Source organism: Phoxinus phoxinus (assembly GCF_949152265.1).
Source record: "Phoxinus phoxinus genome assembly, chromosome: 21".
Taxonomy (NCBI): domain Eukaryota; kingdom Metazoa; phylum Chordata; class Actinopteri; order Cypriniformes; family Leuciscidae; genus Phoxinus; species Phoxinus phoxinus.
This window is the reverse complement of record NC_136896.1, coordinates 30,187,900-30,205,644: the sequence shown is the minus strand read 5'-3', so window position 1 is coordinate 30,205,644 and position 17,745 is coordinate 30,187,900. Positions and strand designations below refer to the sequence as shown.

The 17,745-nt window shown below is 36.6% G+C and overlaps 3 protein-coding genes across 8 annotated transcripts in view; 2 read left to right on the top strand and 1 right to left on the bottom strand.

The window, feature by feature from the left end:
* pemt (phosphatidylethanolamine N-methyltransferase) overlaps positions 1-1,862 on the top strand; it is a 99,647-nt gene extending 97,785 nt beyond the window's left edge. For 5 of the 6 annotated variants that reach the window (XM_079595808.1, XM_079595807.1, XM_079595809.1 and 2 more), the window contains one exon: positions 1,154-1,862. In XM_079595808.1, the coding sequence (XP_079451934.1) occupies positions 1,154-1,208 (55 nt within the window). In that variant the 3' untranslated portion in view covers positions 1,209-1,862. The remainder of the gene's footprint in view (positions 1-1,153) is intronic. The other variant, XR_013795737.1, reaches the window with a different exon arrangement.
* Positions 1,863-13,456: 11,594 nt separating this feature from the next.
* On the top strand, positions 13,457-15,373 carry rasd1 (RAS, dexamethasone-induced 1). Its single transcript, XM_079594563.1, has 2 exons — positions 13,457-13,918; positions 14,378-15,373. The coding sequence occupies exons 1-2, from the start codon at positions 13,648-13,650 to the stop codon at positions 14,902-14,904; spliced, it is 798 nt and encodes a 265-aa protein (XP_079450689.1). The 5' UTR covers positions 13,457-13,647; the 3' UTR covers positions 14,905-15,373.
* A 1,122-nt stretch (positions 15,374-16,495) lies between these two features.
* med9 (mediator complex subunit 9) overlaps positions 16,496-17,745 on the bottom strand; it is a 1,648-nt gene continuing 398 nt past the window's right edge. Inside the window, exon 2 of the mRNA XM_079595806.1 lies at positions 16,496-17,581. Coding sequence (XP_079451932.1) covers positions 17,362-17,581 — 220 coding nt within the window. The 3' untranslated portion in view covers positions 16,496-17,361. The remainder of the gene's footprint in view (positions 17,582-17,745) is intronic.

The window sequence follows — 17,745 nt, the reverse complement described above, 5'->3', positions numbered from 1 at the left end:
GCAGAAAACCTGCCAGCTTTTCTCCATAGCGACAGGAATAAATGTGGGAATGTACACTGTGACGTCTCTATGGCGACAGTGGCCGTGAGAGAACTGAACTTTAATAGCACTGAAACTAAAACGACAATCTGGCCTGAGCGTGTAGAGCGGTGATGATAGAGCTGGGATGATCCGTCTCAATTACACACAACTCTGTCTCTCACATAAACACAGGCGCCGGCATCACTTTAACCCAGAACGTGGAAGAAAAACCACGGACTGGACTGTTCTGTTCTACATACACACACACACACACACGCACGTACGCACACACATACACACATATACACGCACAAACACACATATACACACGCACACACATACACACACGCGCGCGCACATGCACACACACACATACACACACATACACACACACACGAACGCACACACACACACATATACACACGAACACACACAAACGCACATGCACACACACACAAGCGCACACACGAACGCACACACACGAACGCACACATACACACACGCACATGCACACATAAATACACACACACACACACATGTGCGCGCACACACGAACGCACACACACACACAAGCACACACACATATATACACACGAACACCCACATACACAAACGCACATGCACACACACGAACACATATACACACAGACGGACGCACATGCACACATATATACACATATACACACGAACGCGCACATACATATACACACAAACGCGCACATGCACACACATATACACACATATACACACGAACGTGCACACACACATACACATGCACACATATATACACACACACATATACACACGAACACGCATACACACACGCACATGTACAGTATATATATGTTTATATATATATAGCTTAATCCATAAAACTGCTCATATGTTTTCTGAAGGTCAAGAAGAATCTAATTTCACTGACAATTAGTTGTGTCATCATTGAATAAGAATTGCAGGCCTTATATCTGACCTATTTATGGCAAGCGTCTCTTACACACACACACACACACACACAGGGTGTCAGGCACAGGCTGGTACGCTATAGCACTTCTTAAGATTTACTGTGTGTGTGTGTGTGTGTGTGTGTGTGTGTGTGTGTGTGTGTGTGTGTGTGTGTGTGTCATGTTTGCAGACCATTCACTGAGGAGATCTATCGGCAGAGGAGCCGGCGCTGCAAGCACAAATAAAGCAGAAGTGTGTGTGTGAAGCAGAAGCGTGTGTGTAGAGACGGCACCAGATTCCCGATCCGTGCTCTTCCATGGTAATTGTGGACGGAGACGGATGGATGCACAGCTCATGGATCTTCAACACTTCCACTGCAATGTTTAAGATTTTACTTTACACGGAAGACAAACCGTGAATGCAATGACAATCTTCAATTGTAATCTGTAGTTTGCTCTTCATTGACACCACACATCATAATCATAACCATAAAATATGTTTTTATTTCCTCAATCTGTTCCTAAGTCCCGTCCAGGCTGTGATCGGCGGTGTTAGGGTCCACATGTTTCACGTTCAGAGATCGGATGTACTTCCTTCTGTCTTATGTGCGGATGCACGTTTAGCTTTCCAAAGGTAAAATAAAAGGAAGTTTCCTGTTTAATCTTCACTACACACACACACACACACACACACTCTTCTTCCCTTCCCTTCTCGCTCTAATGGCACTGATCAGGGATTCACAAACTTGTATTAGATGTGAAATATGTAATTGAAGTATAATTTAAATATTTCAATAATTCAACAACACATTTTCATGTTCTTAGCTTGATGTCAGATAACGGTCACATGACATGCAAGTAAATGCCTAATAAAGTAAATAAATGTAATGTTTTATTCGTAAGTGTTTTATATTGATTTTGTAGCTGGACTTTAAAGTGGACTCTTTTATTTATGATAGATAATTACATGCACACTGGTGTTGCAATACTAATATTTATTATGTCTTAAATTATAAACTTTTTAATGTTCAAACTCGCAGCAAAAGCAGAGATTTACTGTAAACCGAGACGCTCATCATATTGCGATTATCGTGCACCCCAATTATTTATTTTAATTTTACATCCAGTATAATTAATTATTAGCTTTTGAACTCACAAATTATTCCACACATTGTTGCACTGAATGCATCAGGACACTGAGAACACATTAACAATTCATTATAACTCAATTATGATATATTTTAAGACCAGTGTTGGAGAAAGTTACTTTTAAAAGTAATGTGTAACAATATTTCGTTACTCCGTTAAAAAAAAGTAATTGCGTTACTTACCGGTAGTTACTTTTTATTGGAAGTAATGATTGTTTTTTTAATTAAAAAAAATATATATATATATATTTTTTTTTTTGCCAAATGTAAAGGCTCTTTCACGCCAAAAGTGAAATGAATACGCCTCCTCATGCTGAAGGAAATGTATATTTATATACAGTACAGTAGAAAAAAATAATAAAGTGAGATTAAATACATAAAGGCCTGGTTTCACAGACAGGGTTTAGATAAAGCCAGGATTAGTCCTTAGATTAATTAGGACATTTAAAGGTTGTGTAGGTAAGAATTGTCTAAAGAACTTTTTTTCAAATTGGCTTAAACTGTCTTTATATACCAATACATAATTAAAATGTAATTACTTTGAAAAAGAGAGTATAAAGATTGAGTGACTATAGTGTATTTAATCTTTAATAAACACAGCTCATTAATTCCTACCGGGACGAAACAAGTGATTGGCTTGCGCAACTGTCACTCTCCGTCGCCATGACTACCGCCGCTATTATTGGCCCTGCCCACGTGCGCGCAGTCGCGCACCCGTTTTTAGCTGGGAGTGACTGGAATTAATGAGCTGTGTTTATTGAAGATTATACACTAGAGTCACTCAGTTTTTTATACTCTCTATTTCAGAGTACTTGCATTTTAATTATGTATTGGTATATAAAGACAGTTTAAACAAATTTGAATAAAAGTTTTTTTAGACAATTTAAGCAGCTTTATAAACATCACTGATGTGCATCTGGAGACAAAACAATCACACTGACATATTTTAAGATATAACAGTTCCCTTCAGTTAAAACAGCGCAAACATGCATTTTAGTCTCAGACTAGCTTAAGCCTTGTGTGTGAAACCGGGGGCAAGTATATGGACCACAAAACCAGTCACATGGGTAAATTTTTTAAAATTGAGATTTATACATTGATATCTACTTAATATCTGCTAACACTTCATTTTGATGTCATTCTGCTGACTATAAGTAACTTTGCAACTACAGGCAAACCAAACTTTATTCGGACACTTTCCACATTTCTCACATTATCACAGTTTATTATTCGCTATTGTTTAGAAAATGGTAATAAATATGAGCAGAACGCTCAGGTTTTGTCCATCCTTCTGTTAGACTGTCTCACACACACACACACACACACACACACTGTTAGACTGTCTCACACATGAGTTAGGTTGAATATCTGTCAGCTGTTAAATTTAACTACACAATTAGATAATACCAGTTTAGCTCAACCAGTGACCAAGCAATGCTTCATTGTGTTCAGTGTGTGTGTAAAAAGAGCATTAGCAATTAAAGAGAAAACACTGAAGAAAACATGATCAGCTCAAAGTGGCCGAATCATTTTTACTCCCAAATTTCACTGTATGAATAATTTTTGGGTATAATATGTCACTTTATTTTGCTCTCCTCACTTACATAAACTAACTATAGTGTCCTGCACACACTATTAAAAAATAAAAAAAAATGATATCTGGTGTCTGAATAATTTTTGGTTTGACTGTAGTTACTTATAGTCAGCAGAATGACAGTGTTAGCAGATACTGTGGACCTCAGGGGCCAAAAGTGTGACATGTAAACCAGTCGACCTTTGACCCTTTGACCAGGCCAACGGTCTGCTGTTACAGACTCTGAAAGATTTTGGGGTTTCTTTAGTCATAAAAGGATCCCATGAGCGTCTGTTATTTGATGTCGTCAGCGTGATAACAAAACCCAATCAATCGGCTTCAGTCTCAGACGTCATATCTCTGCTGGACAATCTCTCTGAGAAAATATTACACATGCTAATGTTACAAAACACAGCCTGTGTTCTCAAAACAAAGTAATCAATCCATTTATCTGTGCATTGTGCCAAAAATTCATTCTCTGAATTTCTTGCTGTACACTCGAAAAATGAGAATATGGTGCAAAAGTTCATTTATTTCAGTAATTCAACTTAAAAGGTGAAACTAATATATTATATAGACTCATTACATGCAAAGTGAGATATTTCAAGCCTTTATTTGTTATAATTTTGATGATTATGCACTGATAAAAATTATTTTGTGTCGAAGTAAATACTACAGAAATAATGTAATGTAATTTACATGAACAAGTCAGTTTAGGTAAGAATAAAAAAAAACTAAGGTTAGATTTAGTAACTCGCCATTTTGTGACATTTGGAGTTAATTTTCTGCTCAAAATGACACATTCAAACACAAAAACGATCCATCAAATGTTACCGTCGGTGTGTATTATCTCAAGTATAGAGGTCACTGCATTCACGCGACACATGACGTCTCACTTGTAGATATAATATCTCACACAATATCTATTGTATTAATTACTTAGATGTTTTATTTTATTATTATTACTTAGATGTTTCTGAGTAAAGCATATACTTTAAAAGTGTGGTTTAGTTTAATGTTATATTGTGTGAGTGAAATATATTGCAAATGAAACTTCAACTAAATAGATACTCAACCTTTTAGCCAAGTTAAAATTACTTATCTTCTTTGTTACTTTCACTTAACTTAGTTAAGTAGAGTTTACTTAAATCCATATTATGTGAAATATTTGTGCAAAAATTTGCCTTTTTTTGTGTGAATTTGACAATATTCTAATTTTGAATTTGAAGCTGTAAGCCATAATCATCCAAATTATAACAAATAAAGGCTTGAAATATCTCACTTTGCATGTAATGAGTCTATATAATATATTAGTTTCACTTTTTAAGTTGAATTACTGAAATAAATGAACTTTTGCACCATATTCTCATTTTTCGAGTATCACGTGTGTCATGGAGGGGGGAATCAGTATCATTAGCATGCAATAATATTTAGTGTTGTTGTGATCGGGTTTTCTCTGTGTTGGCTCACCGTTTGTTTTTGTTTCTTTTCATGAACTGGATTGGCTTGAGGAATAGAAATGCATTAAATTTTCTTCTTTAATTTATGCCGTAATAACTTTTCTCTTCGCCTTTTTTTTCATGCACACAATAATATTATATCTGCAGGCCTCGGGAGAGAGACTAGAGTTTCCTGCGCTGCGTAATCTCTCGGCATCATGACAGAAACAATCATATTTTACCCGAGTTGTGAAACTTTAGTCATTGTGAAGAGTTAAAATGGCCAGACACTGTTAAAGAAAAAACAAAACCATGTTTTTTCCCATTGTCTTCACACAAAAACAAAACTATAGCAAAACCAGTGCAGATTCATGGAGAAATTAGCCCGTTTGAATGTGTAGTTTGAATCATTTTAATGAGAATTATTATATAATAACCTTCCTCCACATCTGACTCTTGATTCTATTATATGTCTATTATATTATATTATACTTGTTCTATTATATGTGAAAAACAACTTTAATTGAAACTTTCATATAAAAAGAGTACTTTACAAACTAAATATAATGTTTTCAGACGCTCAATTGTGTATTTTACACTTAAATGAAAAGGTGTTATAGTTTAAATGTGTATTAAATGCAATTAGTAGAACATTACAGTGCGTTTTGACTCACTTAAATACAGTAATTTTATAATTACTTCTATTGTCTGTGAAATAAGATTAAAGTGTCCTGAATGCACTAAACTAAAACATACTTTAATGTCATTTCTGTTGAAACTTTTATTTAAATATTTTTGCAATTACACATGTGAAATGGTGAAGTTGCAATTTAGTGCATTTAAAACTAAACAAGTAAGTATACATGTGCTTTATATCAACACATCAAAATCAGTGTGTCTTTAAAGCATTATTAAACAATGATTTAAAATGTAAAGTTAAACTTCGAGCAGTCATGAAAGTGCTCACATTAGAGGCCTTTTAATTCTTTAATATTATATTATCTGCAAGTGCAGTTTTTCAAATATACTTTTAAGAATTGAAGTGCACCACTCTAAAAAATGCTGGGTTGTTTTAACCCAAATTTGGGTCAAATATGGACTAACCCAACCGTTGGGTTAACATTTTTAATTTAAATATTTAACCCAACGGCTGAGTTTGTCCATATTTGACCCAAAATTGGGTTGAAACAACCCAGCATTACAAGTTCATATTCAAAACAATTAAGCACTTTTATTTTTTTACCCTCAAATCAGCTTTTTCTTATTATTTTACAATTTGAATAAATTGTATTTAATCGCAAATAACTTTACAAAAACCGTAATGGTTTATATCGGCCATCTGTCACTCTAAAAAATGCTGGGTTGTTTTAACCCAAATTTGGGTCAAATATGGACGAACCCAACCGTTGGGTTAACATTTTTAATTTATAGTGTACATGAATTATATTAAAAAAAAAATATTTTTCCAATAAACTGCTTTTCTTTAGGACGTTATAAATGACTTGCTTTCTTTTCTCTGACACTCGTTCTTGTGCCTTGCGTTCATCTCTCTCTCTCTCTCTCTCTCTCTCTCTCTCTCTCTCTCTCTGTCTCCTTACACACACTTTGCCCTCGTCCGTCCTCTATTAAACTCTTATGGATTATTAAACTACACTGAGAGCTGACACACATACATAAATACATGCAAACAAGCAATCCTCTCAGTGCCAGGGCTCAGGTCATGAGTTTTGGTCCTGCAGGACTGTGGGAATAAACACTCTTACTCATTTAACTAGTCATTTAGCCCTAATCAGACACTAATCAAGACCAGTTGCATGGGAAAAGCCAATTTAAACTCAATTGCAATGAATTTTAGACCATTAACTCTGAAACACTTGACCACATTTCAGTCTAAAACACCAATGATTGTTTTTTAATCAATATAATAATACTCAGAAACAACATGCATTCATTTAGAGGAGATTTTATGTTGACTTACTGTATTAGACTTACTAATTATTTATTTTATGTTACACATTTGTAGGTTTTTATGCTATTTCTTAAGTCTCAAGGCTGCATTGATTTGATAAAAATACAGTAAAAAATCTGAAATTATTATTACAATCTAAAATAGTGATTTTCTATGTGAATATATTATAAAGTGTAATTTATCCCTGTGATCAAAGCTGAATGTTCAGCATCATTACTCCAGTCTTCAGTGTCACATGATCCTTCAGAAATCAGTATAATATGAAGATCTGATGCTCAATTTATCATATTATAGGTATATATATATTTTTTTTAATCTACACACAAAGATCTTGAACACTTCAGTCTTGAATATGAAAGCTGCATCTCTGATGGGATGAGAAGTGCAGCTCTCCACAGGGTTTTGGATCATCATTTAAATGTCGAGTTGTCGAAATATAATCCTCAGTAAAGGTCATTATCACTCAGTGCTCATCATGGACATCCAGAAAGTGTTGCTTTATAGGTTTTGTTCACTTTCTCTCTCCTTTACAGGGTTAGTTCCCCCAGAACTGTAAACTCTGTCAGTAATCACTCTCCCTCATGTTGTTCCCCGTCAGACTTTCCTTCATCTTCGGGACACAAATGAAGATATTAGTGATTAAATCTGAGAGCGGTCTCACTCCTCCATAGGCTTCTGTTGTAATTGAAACTTGCCGGCCCAGAAAAGAAAAGCTCATTATAATCACCTGCTTTTTCAGTTTCTCTTTCTAAATGCATTGATTCGTCATTTCACGATCCATTCCATCCTAATTATGCTTTTAAACGAATGTTTGCCTCGGGTAGATTAACAAAAAGAGCCTATGTTCAATTTTGGCGACAGTTACCCTTTAAAATATCTTGAATGCAACTCGACACCCTTGCCTCATTTAGTATGCGCTGTTCTATGAATATGCAAATGAGCCCCGCCTCCACTCACTCAGAGATCCACTGGTTGACGATCACACGTTGATCTGATTGGTTACACGGTTCTATGAATATGCAAATGAGCCCCGCCTCCACTCACTCAGAGATCCACTGGTTGACGATCACACGTTGATCTGATTGGTTACACGGTTCTATGAATATGCAAATGAGCCCCGCCTCCACTCACTCACTCACTCAGAGATCCACTGGTTGACGATCACACGTTGATCTGATTGGTTACAAGGTAGTGTGTGACGTCAGAAACACCAACGATTTCACACCGTGTTTTTGAGACTGTCTTTGGTTCACTGCAGTTTTAAGCAGAAAATACTCAGCAATGCTGTCCACTTATGAACTTACACATGGTGTGTGTTAAAGCAGATTAAAAACACATATAAACAACATTAAAAACTGGATAGAGGGACTTGACTTGTTGTTGTGTAGTTGTTCTGACTTGAACAACTACAGTGTTTAAGGGCGGGGCAAAGTGGACGCTGTTCTCGTTTAGCCAATGAGACCGTAGACTGGCATTATGCAGATTTGTTAAATAGTTTCTTTAGGTTGTAAGAATCACTTCTTTCTTTTGGGAGACAATCACTCCATCTACACTTTGATCTTTGAAACTTTGCAGACCTTTTACATTCATAAACAGCTTTATTACACACTACATGAAAGGTAATATTCCAAAAGAAAAACCTAATAGGGCATTAATAACATAAGCAACATTTAGCAATACATTTTCTACATTATTTAGTCTTCGTTCATGATGTAAAATAAGTCTCTGATGTCCCCAGAGTGTGTGTATGAAGGTTTAGCTCAAAATACCCCACAGATATTTTTATATAGCATGTTAAAATCGTCACTTTTTGAGGGTGAGCAAAAACACACCGTTTTGTGTCTGTCCCTTTAAATGCAAATGAGCTGCTGCTCCCGGCACAGGGGGCGGGGCTTCAAGAGCTCGTGTGCTTTTACCTCACACACACACACACACTGAACATTTCAAAAACTTTTCACCTTTTATGTTCAAACCGGAGTCAGACAATGATGGAGAGACTCAAGAAGAACATAAGAACAGGACATTTCTGAATGGTTAGTTGATGAATTAATGTAGATTATGTGTAGTTATCTTCCAGTCATTGATTAGCATATTCTGTCTTGATAATCTATAAATCGTGTTCAGGGGGCGGGGTTTATGTAAATTCTAGGGTTGGTGATGTCACTAACCCGGGAGGAATGTCGTGTAGTTCCTACCAGCCGTTTGTTGTAGTCCTAAAAAAACTATTTCTTTAAAAGCAAATATCTCCCTTTGCTCTGAACTTTGAGCGTTGTAACTTTGCAGATGTTGTTTATGATCAAACAGCAACATTACACACTAACTACAGTTAGAAAAGTCAAATCATAATCAGCCACCCCTTTAAGGAATAGGCTTTTGCACTGTTTCAGTGAAAGGTAAACATTCAGGTGTCATAAAGCAGCCGCTAATTCAGCGTTTCTGAGTGACATATTCACGCACATCTAACTTTCTTATGTGAACTACTTTCTTATTTTCAGCGCCGATCGGCCCTATACGCACACTACGCAAATTACTGAATGAACTATCATAGTCACGAAAAGAGAAGGGCGAAAAACGTGAGAGTGAATTTCGGGAACAGCAATCAGGTCGACTTGTGTTCTCTCCTCTCCCAGTTTGATAACAGCAACGAACAGTAAAGTTAAGTTGATGTGCATCTAAGACACATTTGTCTTTCCAGGGGCCTCATTTATAAAACTGTGCGTAGGATCCTTACTAAAAGTGTACGTGCGCCAAAAAGCCAAAAATGGCGTACGCAAAAAAATATTCAGACTTATAAAAGCGTGCGTACGCCAGAACCTGCGCAGGATTCACTTTAGAAATCCCACTCCGCGGAAGATTGTGCGCACGTGCGTCTCCTCCCCGAAATAACCATATATGGAGCTTACAACGCCTAGTTTTACTATATCCTCATCTGCATATCATTTGCATATGATTATTCATCCACGTGATAACATGTTTAACGGTACAAGACATTAGAAAAACATGAAATACGTGCCGTCACATTACATTAATAAAAATAATTTAGTAGCCTATCCTTGCCTTGTTTTTGAATAAATAAATCAAATAGTGTAAAATACATTTCAGAGAAAGTTTTTCTCAATCTTTTCCACTGACCAAATAGTCTTTTTAATTGATTTATATTTTTAATGGAAACAGATCGACCTTGTGCATTATATTTGCACAATCTGCTATTATCATAAGCAATCTCTGTAGTTAAAACATTGAAACACAGCATGCCAAAGAAAAAGTGTTCAAAAGCATTGCATCCACAACAAATATTTATAGGCTATTTATTGTATATATATATATTTTTTTTTTATATATATATATATATATATATTTTTTTTACTTTTTTTTTTTTACTTTCAGTAGGCCTAAATGTCATGTAGTTTAAGTGTTTAACTCCGTTAATGGGAATGGCATATTTAATCTAAATGTTTATATCAGAAATAAAACATAGTTTAAATCATTGTTTTAAATAAACTGTAGCCTATTTATGATTAGGACTCATAATGAAGATGTACAGTTTTACTTCATCTGCTGTCAGATATGCGTCAGTTTCACTGAACGGCCCAACGCGCTCGCTGGCGCGGACATTTAAGGTGTGGATATTTGCTTCAAGTGATAGGCTTGGTGAGTGAAATTATATTTGTATTATCTTTCTGTATATGTATCATTTTATTTCGATTTTCTGTCTAAAAGTGACCAAAAAGACATTTAACTCCAGCTCACCATCGGTGTCGCCAAACTGCTCCGTCTCCAAAGCGTTCGTACGCATGGGTCAGAGTTTGCGTGCAGGTGCGCACATTTTCCCGTCAAGTTTGTTTTTATAAATCACAACTTATGCGTCGGAAGTGGCGTACGCCTCTTTCAGGGCCTGTTTTGTGCGTACGCAACGGTTATAAATGAGGCCCCAGGGCTGTGTTCTGACTTTGTGCCTCACACACACACACACACAAAGTGAGCGTGAAATACAACTATTTATTACGTTTGATAAACGACAAAGTGCAACGGTGTTTGTTTATAAACTGCCGCTCGGAAAAGAAGATAACCGCGTCGCGCGTAAACATGCGTTTATATGCGCGTGCACGAAATGAAGCGCGCACTTTCCAGCAAAACATCTGTGGGGACCAGTATAGCCTAGCCTACCTACAATATGCGCGTGATGGTGGCACTCCTCATTATATAGGCGCACATACTTTTAAAACAATTATCAAGTCTCCAAGTCAAGGTTTAGTTACAACTCTGCAATAAAGCGAGACGGAAAGCAAAGTATTGACTATTGATTTATAGGCTATTGCATTTAAAATGTTCATTGGCTGGACATACCTATACTGGTCAATATGGATGCACATCCCTCAGTAAATAATCGCAAGTATCAAGTATGGCTTTTATCATTTAAAAAAACACATTGACATGCTATGGCAAACTAGCTTTTATTAATACACAGGATGCATTACTGATATCAATAATTAAATTTGTACTAGGTATTTAAAATGTGAATTGTTGATATTAAGAATGCACTTTTTCTAGTAACAATGTCTATTTCTAATATCAGGAATTACATTTTCATTAGTTAAAGGAGGGATGATTGTAGTGAAGTGTCAAGTGTGGCAATGGCAAATGGTTTGCATGGTCACGGGTCAGAGGGCCCCTTAACAGAGTTGTGCTTAGGGCCCCATGGAGGTCAAGATGTCTCTGCTTATTTTGCATGAAACAGCCTGAGCCCACGGTGATCCGCTTGGGTTGCAGTTGTGTCGTGCGAGGTTGTGTGTGCGCGTGACAGAGAGAGAGAGGGTGTACTGAAAAATATTAATACTAAAATTAATAAGGTAGGCTATTTTATTGATTTTTTGTGAGACAGAAAGACCTCTCCATATATAGCTATTAAAATGAATTGTGGATTACATTTGTTAATTTTACCTCATGTATTTGTTTAGCCAATGTGTTTTTCTGCCTCTTTTGTTGTGATAGATTTTTAGACTCTTTGAAACAACTGACATGATTTGAAATGCGGTCAAGACCTGCTGGAGAAAGAAATAGACACGCCCTAAAGCGTCTGTCAGCCAATCAGAGTCCAGCATTCCACAGCGCGCTGGTATAAAAGCGTCGTGCTCGAGCAGCTCAGATTCACTTGCGCCGCGGTGTGGCGATGCGCGGGCGCGCGCTTCTGTGTTAGACTGAAGAAGAAAACATGATCTGCAGAAACACTGACTGGAGCATATGTATATCAGATTCACTTTGTTTTCATTTATCCTGCTTTTTAATCTCGTATCAAATTCATTTCAATCCTTATTTCCATTTCCATGAGCCGTTAACGCGTTTGTTCCCAAATGTGTGATCAAGTGTAAAGATTAACAAACCAGAACTACGTGCATGATTAATGCCATTACTGCACTTTAAAGGTTGACGCTATGTTTAAAAGACATTTAAGGAGAAAAAAACAGCAGGACATTCCAAAAAAACAAATTATGTTACAATCCTATTTTATATTTCAATGAATTATATGTTAGTAAACAAATATTTGAGCGATTCAATCTCAGTTGTTACTGTGAAATGTAGTGATAACTGGTGCAATGAAAAGTCACGTGACTTATCCGGTAATGTGGTCGATAATAACACTAAATACTAACAGAGGCACGAACTAAATAACATAAACATTAGCGTGAAACACTCCAATGTATACATAACTGAGCAATAAACAGAAGTATAAGCGAATGTGGTGCAGGGAATTCTGTGAAGGTATAAGACTATAATCATATAGGCTATTTTTTTATCTAAAAATAATAAAGGCATAATTTTAACAATATTTTACAGTAGGCTACTGTACAAATTTTAACAATAGGCCTATTTTATAAATATGCCTATGAACATAATTTTAGCAATGTCCCTTTTTTATAGTACAAATATGACTGAAGTAAAAGCATAATTTTATCAATAGGCCTATTTTATAGTACAAATATGACTATGAAATAAAAGCATATTTTTAACAAAATGCCCTTTTTATAGTACAAATAGACTATGCTTATGAAATAAAAGCATAATTTTAACAATAGGCCTATTTTATAGTACAAATAGCCTATGTTTATGAAATAAAAGCATAATTTTAACAATATGCCTATTTTACAGTACACATATCCTATGAAATAAAAGCATCATATTAACAATATTCTACAGTACAAATAGGCATATGCATTCTGAGCTCTACGCAGAAACATTTACAATGCTTTACAGTTAAATGACATATTGTTTTAAAAAAAAAAATAGGGAACTGGATACACAGCGTGAAAGTACTTTTCCTCTCAGCGAATGTTCCTGGTATTAGTTGCACCAGAAAGCACTGATCCACACAAACTGACGCACCTGTTGCACTGGCCCGCGGTGACGCGCACGGGGGGCGGGGCTAGAGCGCGAGCGCGTTTAAATAGCGGCTCTCCGTCGTTAGAATCTTCAGAAGCAACAGCCACTGCAAACTTACGAGACAACCAGCTATTCTTTACTAACTTACTCCGGCTCAAAACCACACACAAGACTAAACATGATCAAGAAAATGAGTCCTTCAGAGAATGAGTTTGACATCCCCGCGAAAAACTGCTACAGGATGGTCATTCTCGGATCCACCAAAGTTGGGAAAACTGCGATCGTGTCCCGGTTTCTGAACGGGCGCTTTGAGGAACAGTACACGCCGACCATAGAGGACTTTCACAGGAAACTCTACAGCATCAAGGGAGAGGTGTATCAACTGGACATTTTGGATACCTCAGGGAATCATCCGTTCCCCGCTATGAGGAGACTGTCTATTCTGACAGGTAAATATCTTATCAAATAAAACTAGCCATAGAAGAGGCATTTTTGGTTAATCGAAGAACCTTTCAGTGAACAGATCTTAAAAGTGTAAGGGACAAAAACAAATATACACGGTCTAAAAATGCTGGGTTGTTTCAACGGTCAAATATGGACAAACCCGACCGTTGAGTTTAAAATTTTTAACCAACGGTTGGATCAAATGTGGACAAACTTAACCGTTGGTTTCAAATTTAATTATAAATTCAAACCTAAACAACCCCGCTTTTTTAGTGTAAATCAGTTTTTTTAACTATGAATATTTTTTGGGGGGAGATGGAAAGATTCTGTGGATTTTAAATGTTCTTCATTGAACCATTAATGCCGATAAAAAAAACTTTATTTTTTTTAGAGCGATACTGTTGGCTAATTGCTGTATTCGTAGTCCAAATGTCTAATCAGTCTCCCTCTTCTTTTGGCCACAGGCGACGTTTTCATCCTGGTGTTCAGTCTGGACAACCGCGAGTCTTTCCGCGAGGTGCAGCGGCTCAAACAGCAGATCTACGAGACCAAATCCTGCCTTAAAAACAAGACCAAGGAGAACGTGGACGTGCCGCTGGTGATCTGCGGGAACAAGGGCGACCGCGAGTTTTACCGCGAGGTTCAGCGCGAGGAGATCGAGCAACTGATCGCCGGGGACGAGCAATGCGCGTACTTCGAGATCTCCGCCAAGAGGAACACGAACGTCGACCAGATGTTTCAAAGACTCTTTGCTCTCGCAAAACTACCCAACGAGATGAGCCCGGACCTCCATCGCAAGGTTTCCGTGCAGTACTGTGACATTCTCCACAAAAAGTCGTTCAGAAACAAGAAGGTTAAGGACGGAGACGCGTACGGGATCGTGGCGCCTTTTGCGCGCCGCCCGAGCGTCCACAGTGACTTAATGTACATTAAAGAGAAGACGATAGGAGGCGGACAGACCAAAGACAAAGAAAGATGCAGTATTAGCTAAAACCGAGCCGTTTAAAGCACTGCTACGGTTATTATTAGAAGCACACGGTTGTTGTGCCAAATCCCGGTGACTCCGAAAGAGTCGCGGTCGAACCGGTAAAAGTCATCGGCTTGAGCTCTCACCTCGCGACGTGGATGCGCATGTAATCTCGCGAGATCTCCTGTACAGAATAGCGACTTTGTTCTGTTCAGTCTGAGCGCTGTGATGTGGCTTACAAGTATCAACTCCATGCTTAAAAATGTGCTTTGTTAGGACATTTGCCTCTTTTGGGTGCTGAAGGGAGTTGCAATATCAGCTGTTTACTTTTTGTTTTGTTTAAACTGTCACAAAGAAATCAACTTGAATGTTTTATTGCATTTTGAACAATTTTTTTTTATTGTCAATGAATGTATATTTATTCTTCTATGTCATTGTTGAATTGAACACATTGGAAAACTTGAAATAAAACCCTTTGTCAAGAATATGCATGTTTCCGAAGCATTTATTTGTTCTTAGGACTGCAGTGGCTAAATCTAATATAGTTCAGATATTTCCTTTAACCCTCTGGTGCTGTTCGGTCAATTTAGACTTAATAATTAAAACAAATGTAAAGAATAATTGCTGTATGAACACTTAATGGACATGTTTCGAAAAGGTTAAATGTTCTGGTAAAAAATACTCACGCGTATTGTTCGTAGTCACAAAATTTGCACATTGGAAATGAATGGGAGACTAATTTCACCGAGTGGAAATACAAACTATTAAATATTTTTTAACTAAAATGTAGTACAATTTCATTTAAATGTCATTTTTGACCGACACGAACAAGTAAGGGTTTAAAACTGCAGAACAATCTGAAAATACCTTAAAAATATGGTTTCATTTAAACTTGCATGAAATATATTCCAGATATAATTAAAATGTGGTAATCTGAAGCGGGATAAAACCTAGGATGCACGAACTGTTGTGTGCTCACTCCATGCCAGCAAAAACTACTTGAAAATGATTTATTATGGCTTGAAATATGGTTTCATCAAAGCCCATCAAGTCTAAATATTCCAGTTACATTCTTTAAAAATTCAGGATAATCTCAAATAATCGTTATTTGTATGCAAACAAACACAGCTAGTAATTAATTAATCCATTATGGCCTGGACTGAGGCTCCAATATTGTATCTGAGTATATTTAAAAATATATATATCTCTAAATTTGCTGCTTAAACTCACCTTGAGTATAAATATTCCAGAAAAATAAGAGAATACCATTTAGGATAATCAAAATATTGACGTGTGTATGTTGTGCACACACTTCTTACCAAGAAAACTTACTAATCTGTTATGGCTTGAAACGAGGCCTCAACATCAGCACTCAGCTATACAAGCACTTGTGTGTACTTACCTAGTATTGGTCATATTTAATTTTTAAATAGACCAATTTTTCAATATTTTTTTTTAAATTGATATTTATACATCACCTGAAAGCTGAATAAATAATCTTTCCATTGATGTGTGGTTACAAATACCATGCTGTAGTTTTTTAGAACCAGGACGTGATTGGAAATATGTGACCCTGGACCACAAAACCAGTCACATGGGTATATTTTTTTAAATTGAGATGTATATATCATCTGAAAGCTGAATAAATAGCTTTCCATTGATGTGTGGTTTGTTAGGATAGGACAATATTTGGTCGAGACACAACTATTGAAAATCTGGAATCTGAGGAGCAAAAAAATGTAAACATTGAGAAAATCTCCTTTAAAGTTGTGCATTTATGTTCACGATTGTGCTGCATTCACTCACAGAAATACATGATTTATATATTTACGGTAGGACATTTACTAAATATCTTCATGGAACATGATCTTAATATCCTCATGATTTTTGGTATAAAAGAAAAATGGATAATTTTGACCCATACAATGTATAGTTGCTATTGCCACAGATATACCCGTGCGGCTCCAGACTGGGTTTTTGCTCCAGGGTCACATATGAGGTAACTACATGGGTTACGGTCAGTTTTAGGGGTAGATTCAAGGTTTTTACCTAGTTATTGTAATAACTATAAGTACATAAGGAACATGATTATAAAATAAAGTGCTAAAACAAGTTTCATCGACTTGCTGCAATAAATATTCCAGATATATTCTTTAAAAATGCAAAACAACCTGAAAAAAACATTAAAACTGTCTTTTAGTAAAATTGTTTGTCGCTTCACTCATTTAAATGGTTTAAGACAGACCTCAATAGAGTCAAAGTAAATATGGCTTCATGAAGTGCAACTGAAAACCTCTACTAAAGAAGGGACTGAATTTAATGCACAAACTGACAAAGGTAAAGAACACAGTAACAATTCACAGACACTAAACATGATGTTGCAAATGCTATATATATACAAACAGTACAAATACTCGAAGTAAAAAAACAAACAAAGATCAATGTGGCCTCTATCGGTGTAAACAAGTGTTCATGTTTCTCTCACGAGGGTTTGGGGATGTCAAACATGCACAGGCTCTTGTATTTCTGCAGAAGCTGGTTCTTGGTCTGGACCTGCTCTCTGAGGGTCTGTAGTTTGTTCTCCTGAAGCGCTGGACTCATGTCGATGCCCGGCATGCCGGAGATCTGCTCCCGGGCCTCCTGGATCTTCGTCTTCAGCTTGTTCAGCTCCTGATGCACATCTGGACTGTCCTTGTCCATGCTAATGACAGGTGAACGCAGACCGGACGTTAAAGGGTTATTAACTCACACAAAAATCACAATTCCAACACTTTCTTTCTTCTGTTGTACATGAATGACCATATTTTGAAGAATATGGGCAAGTTAACATTTGATGGACTAGCATAGTATGGGGAAAACACCATG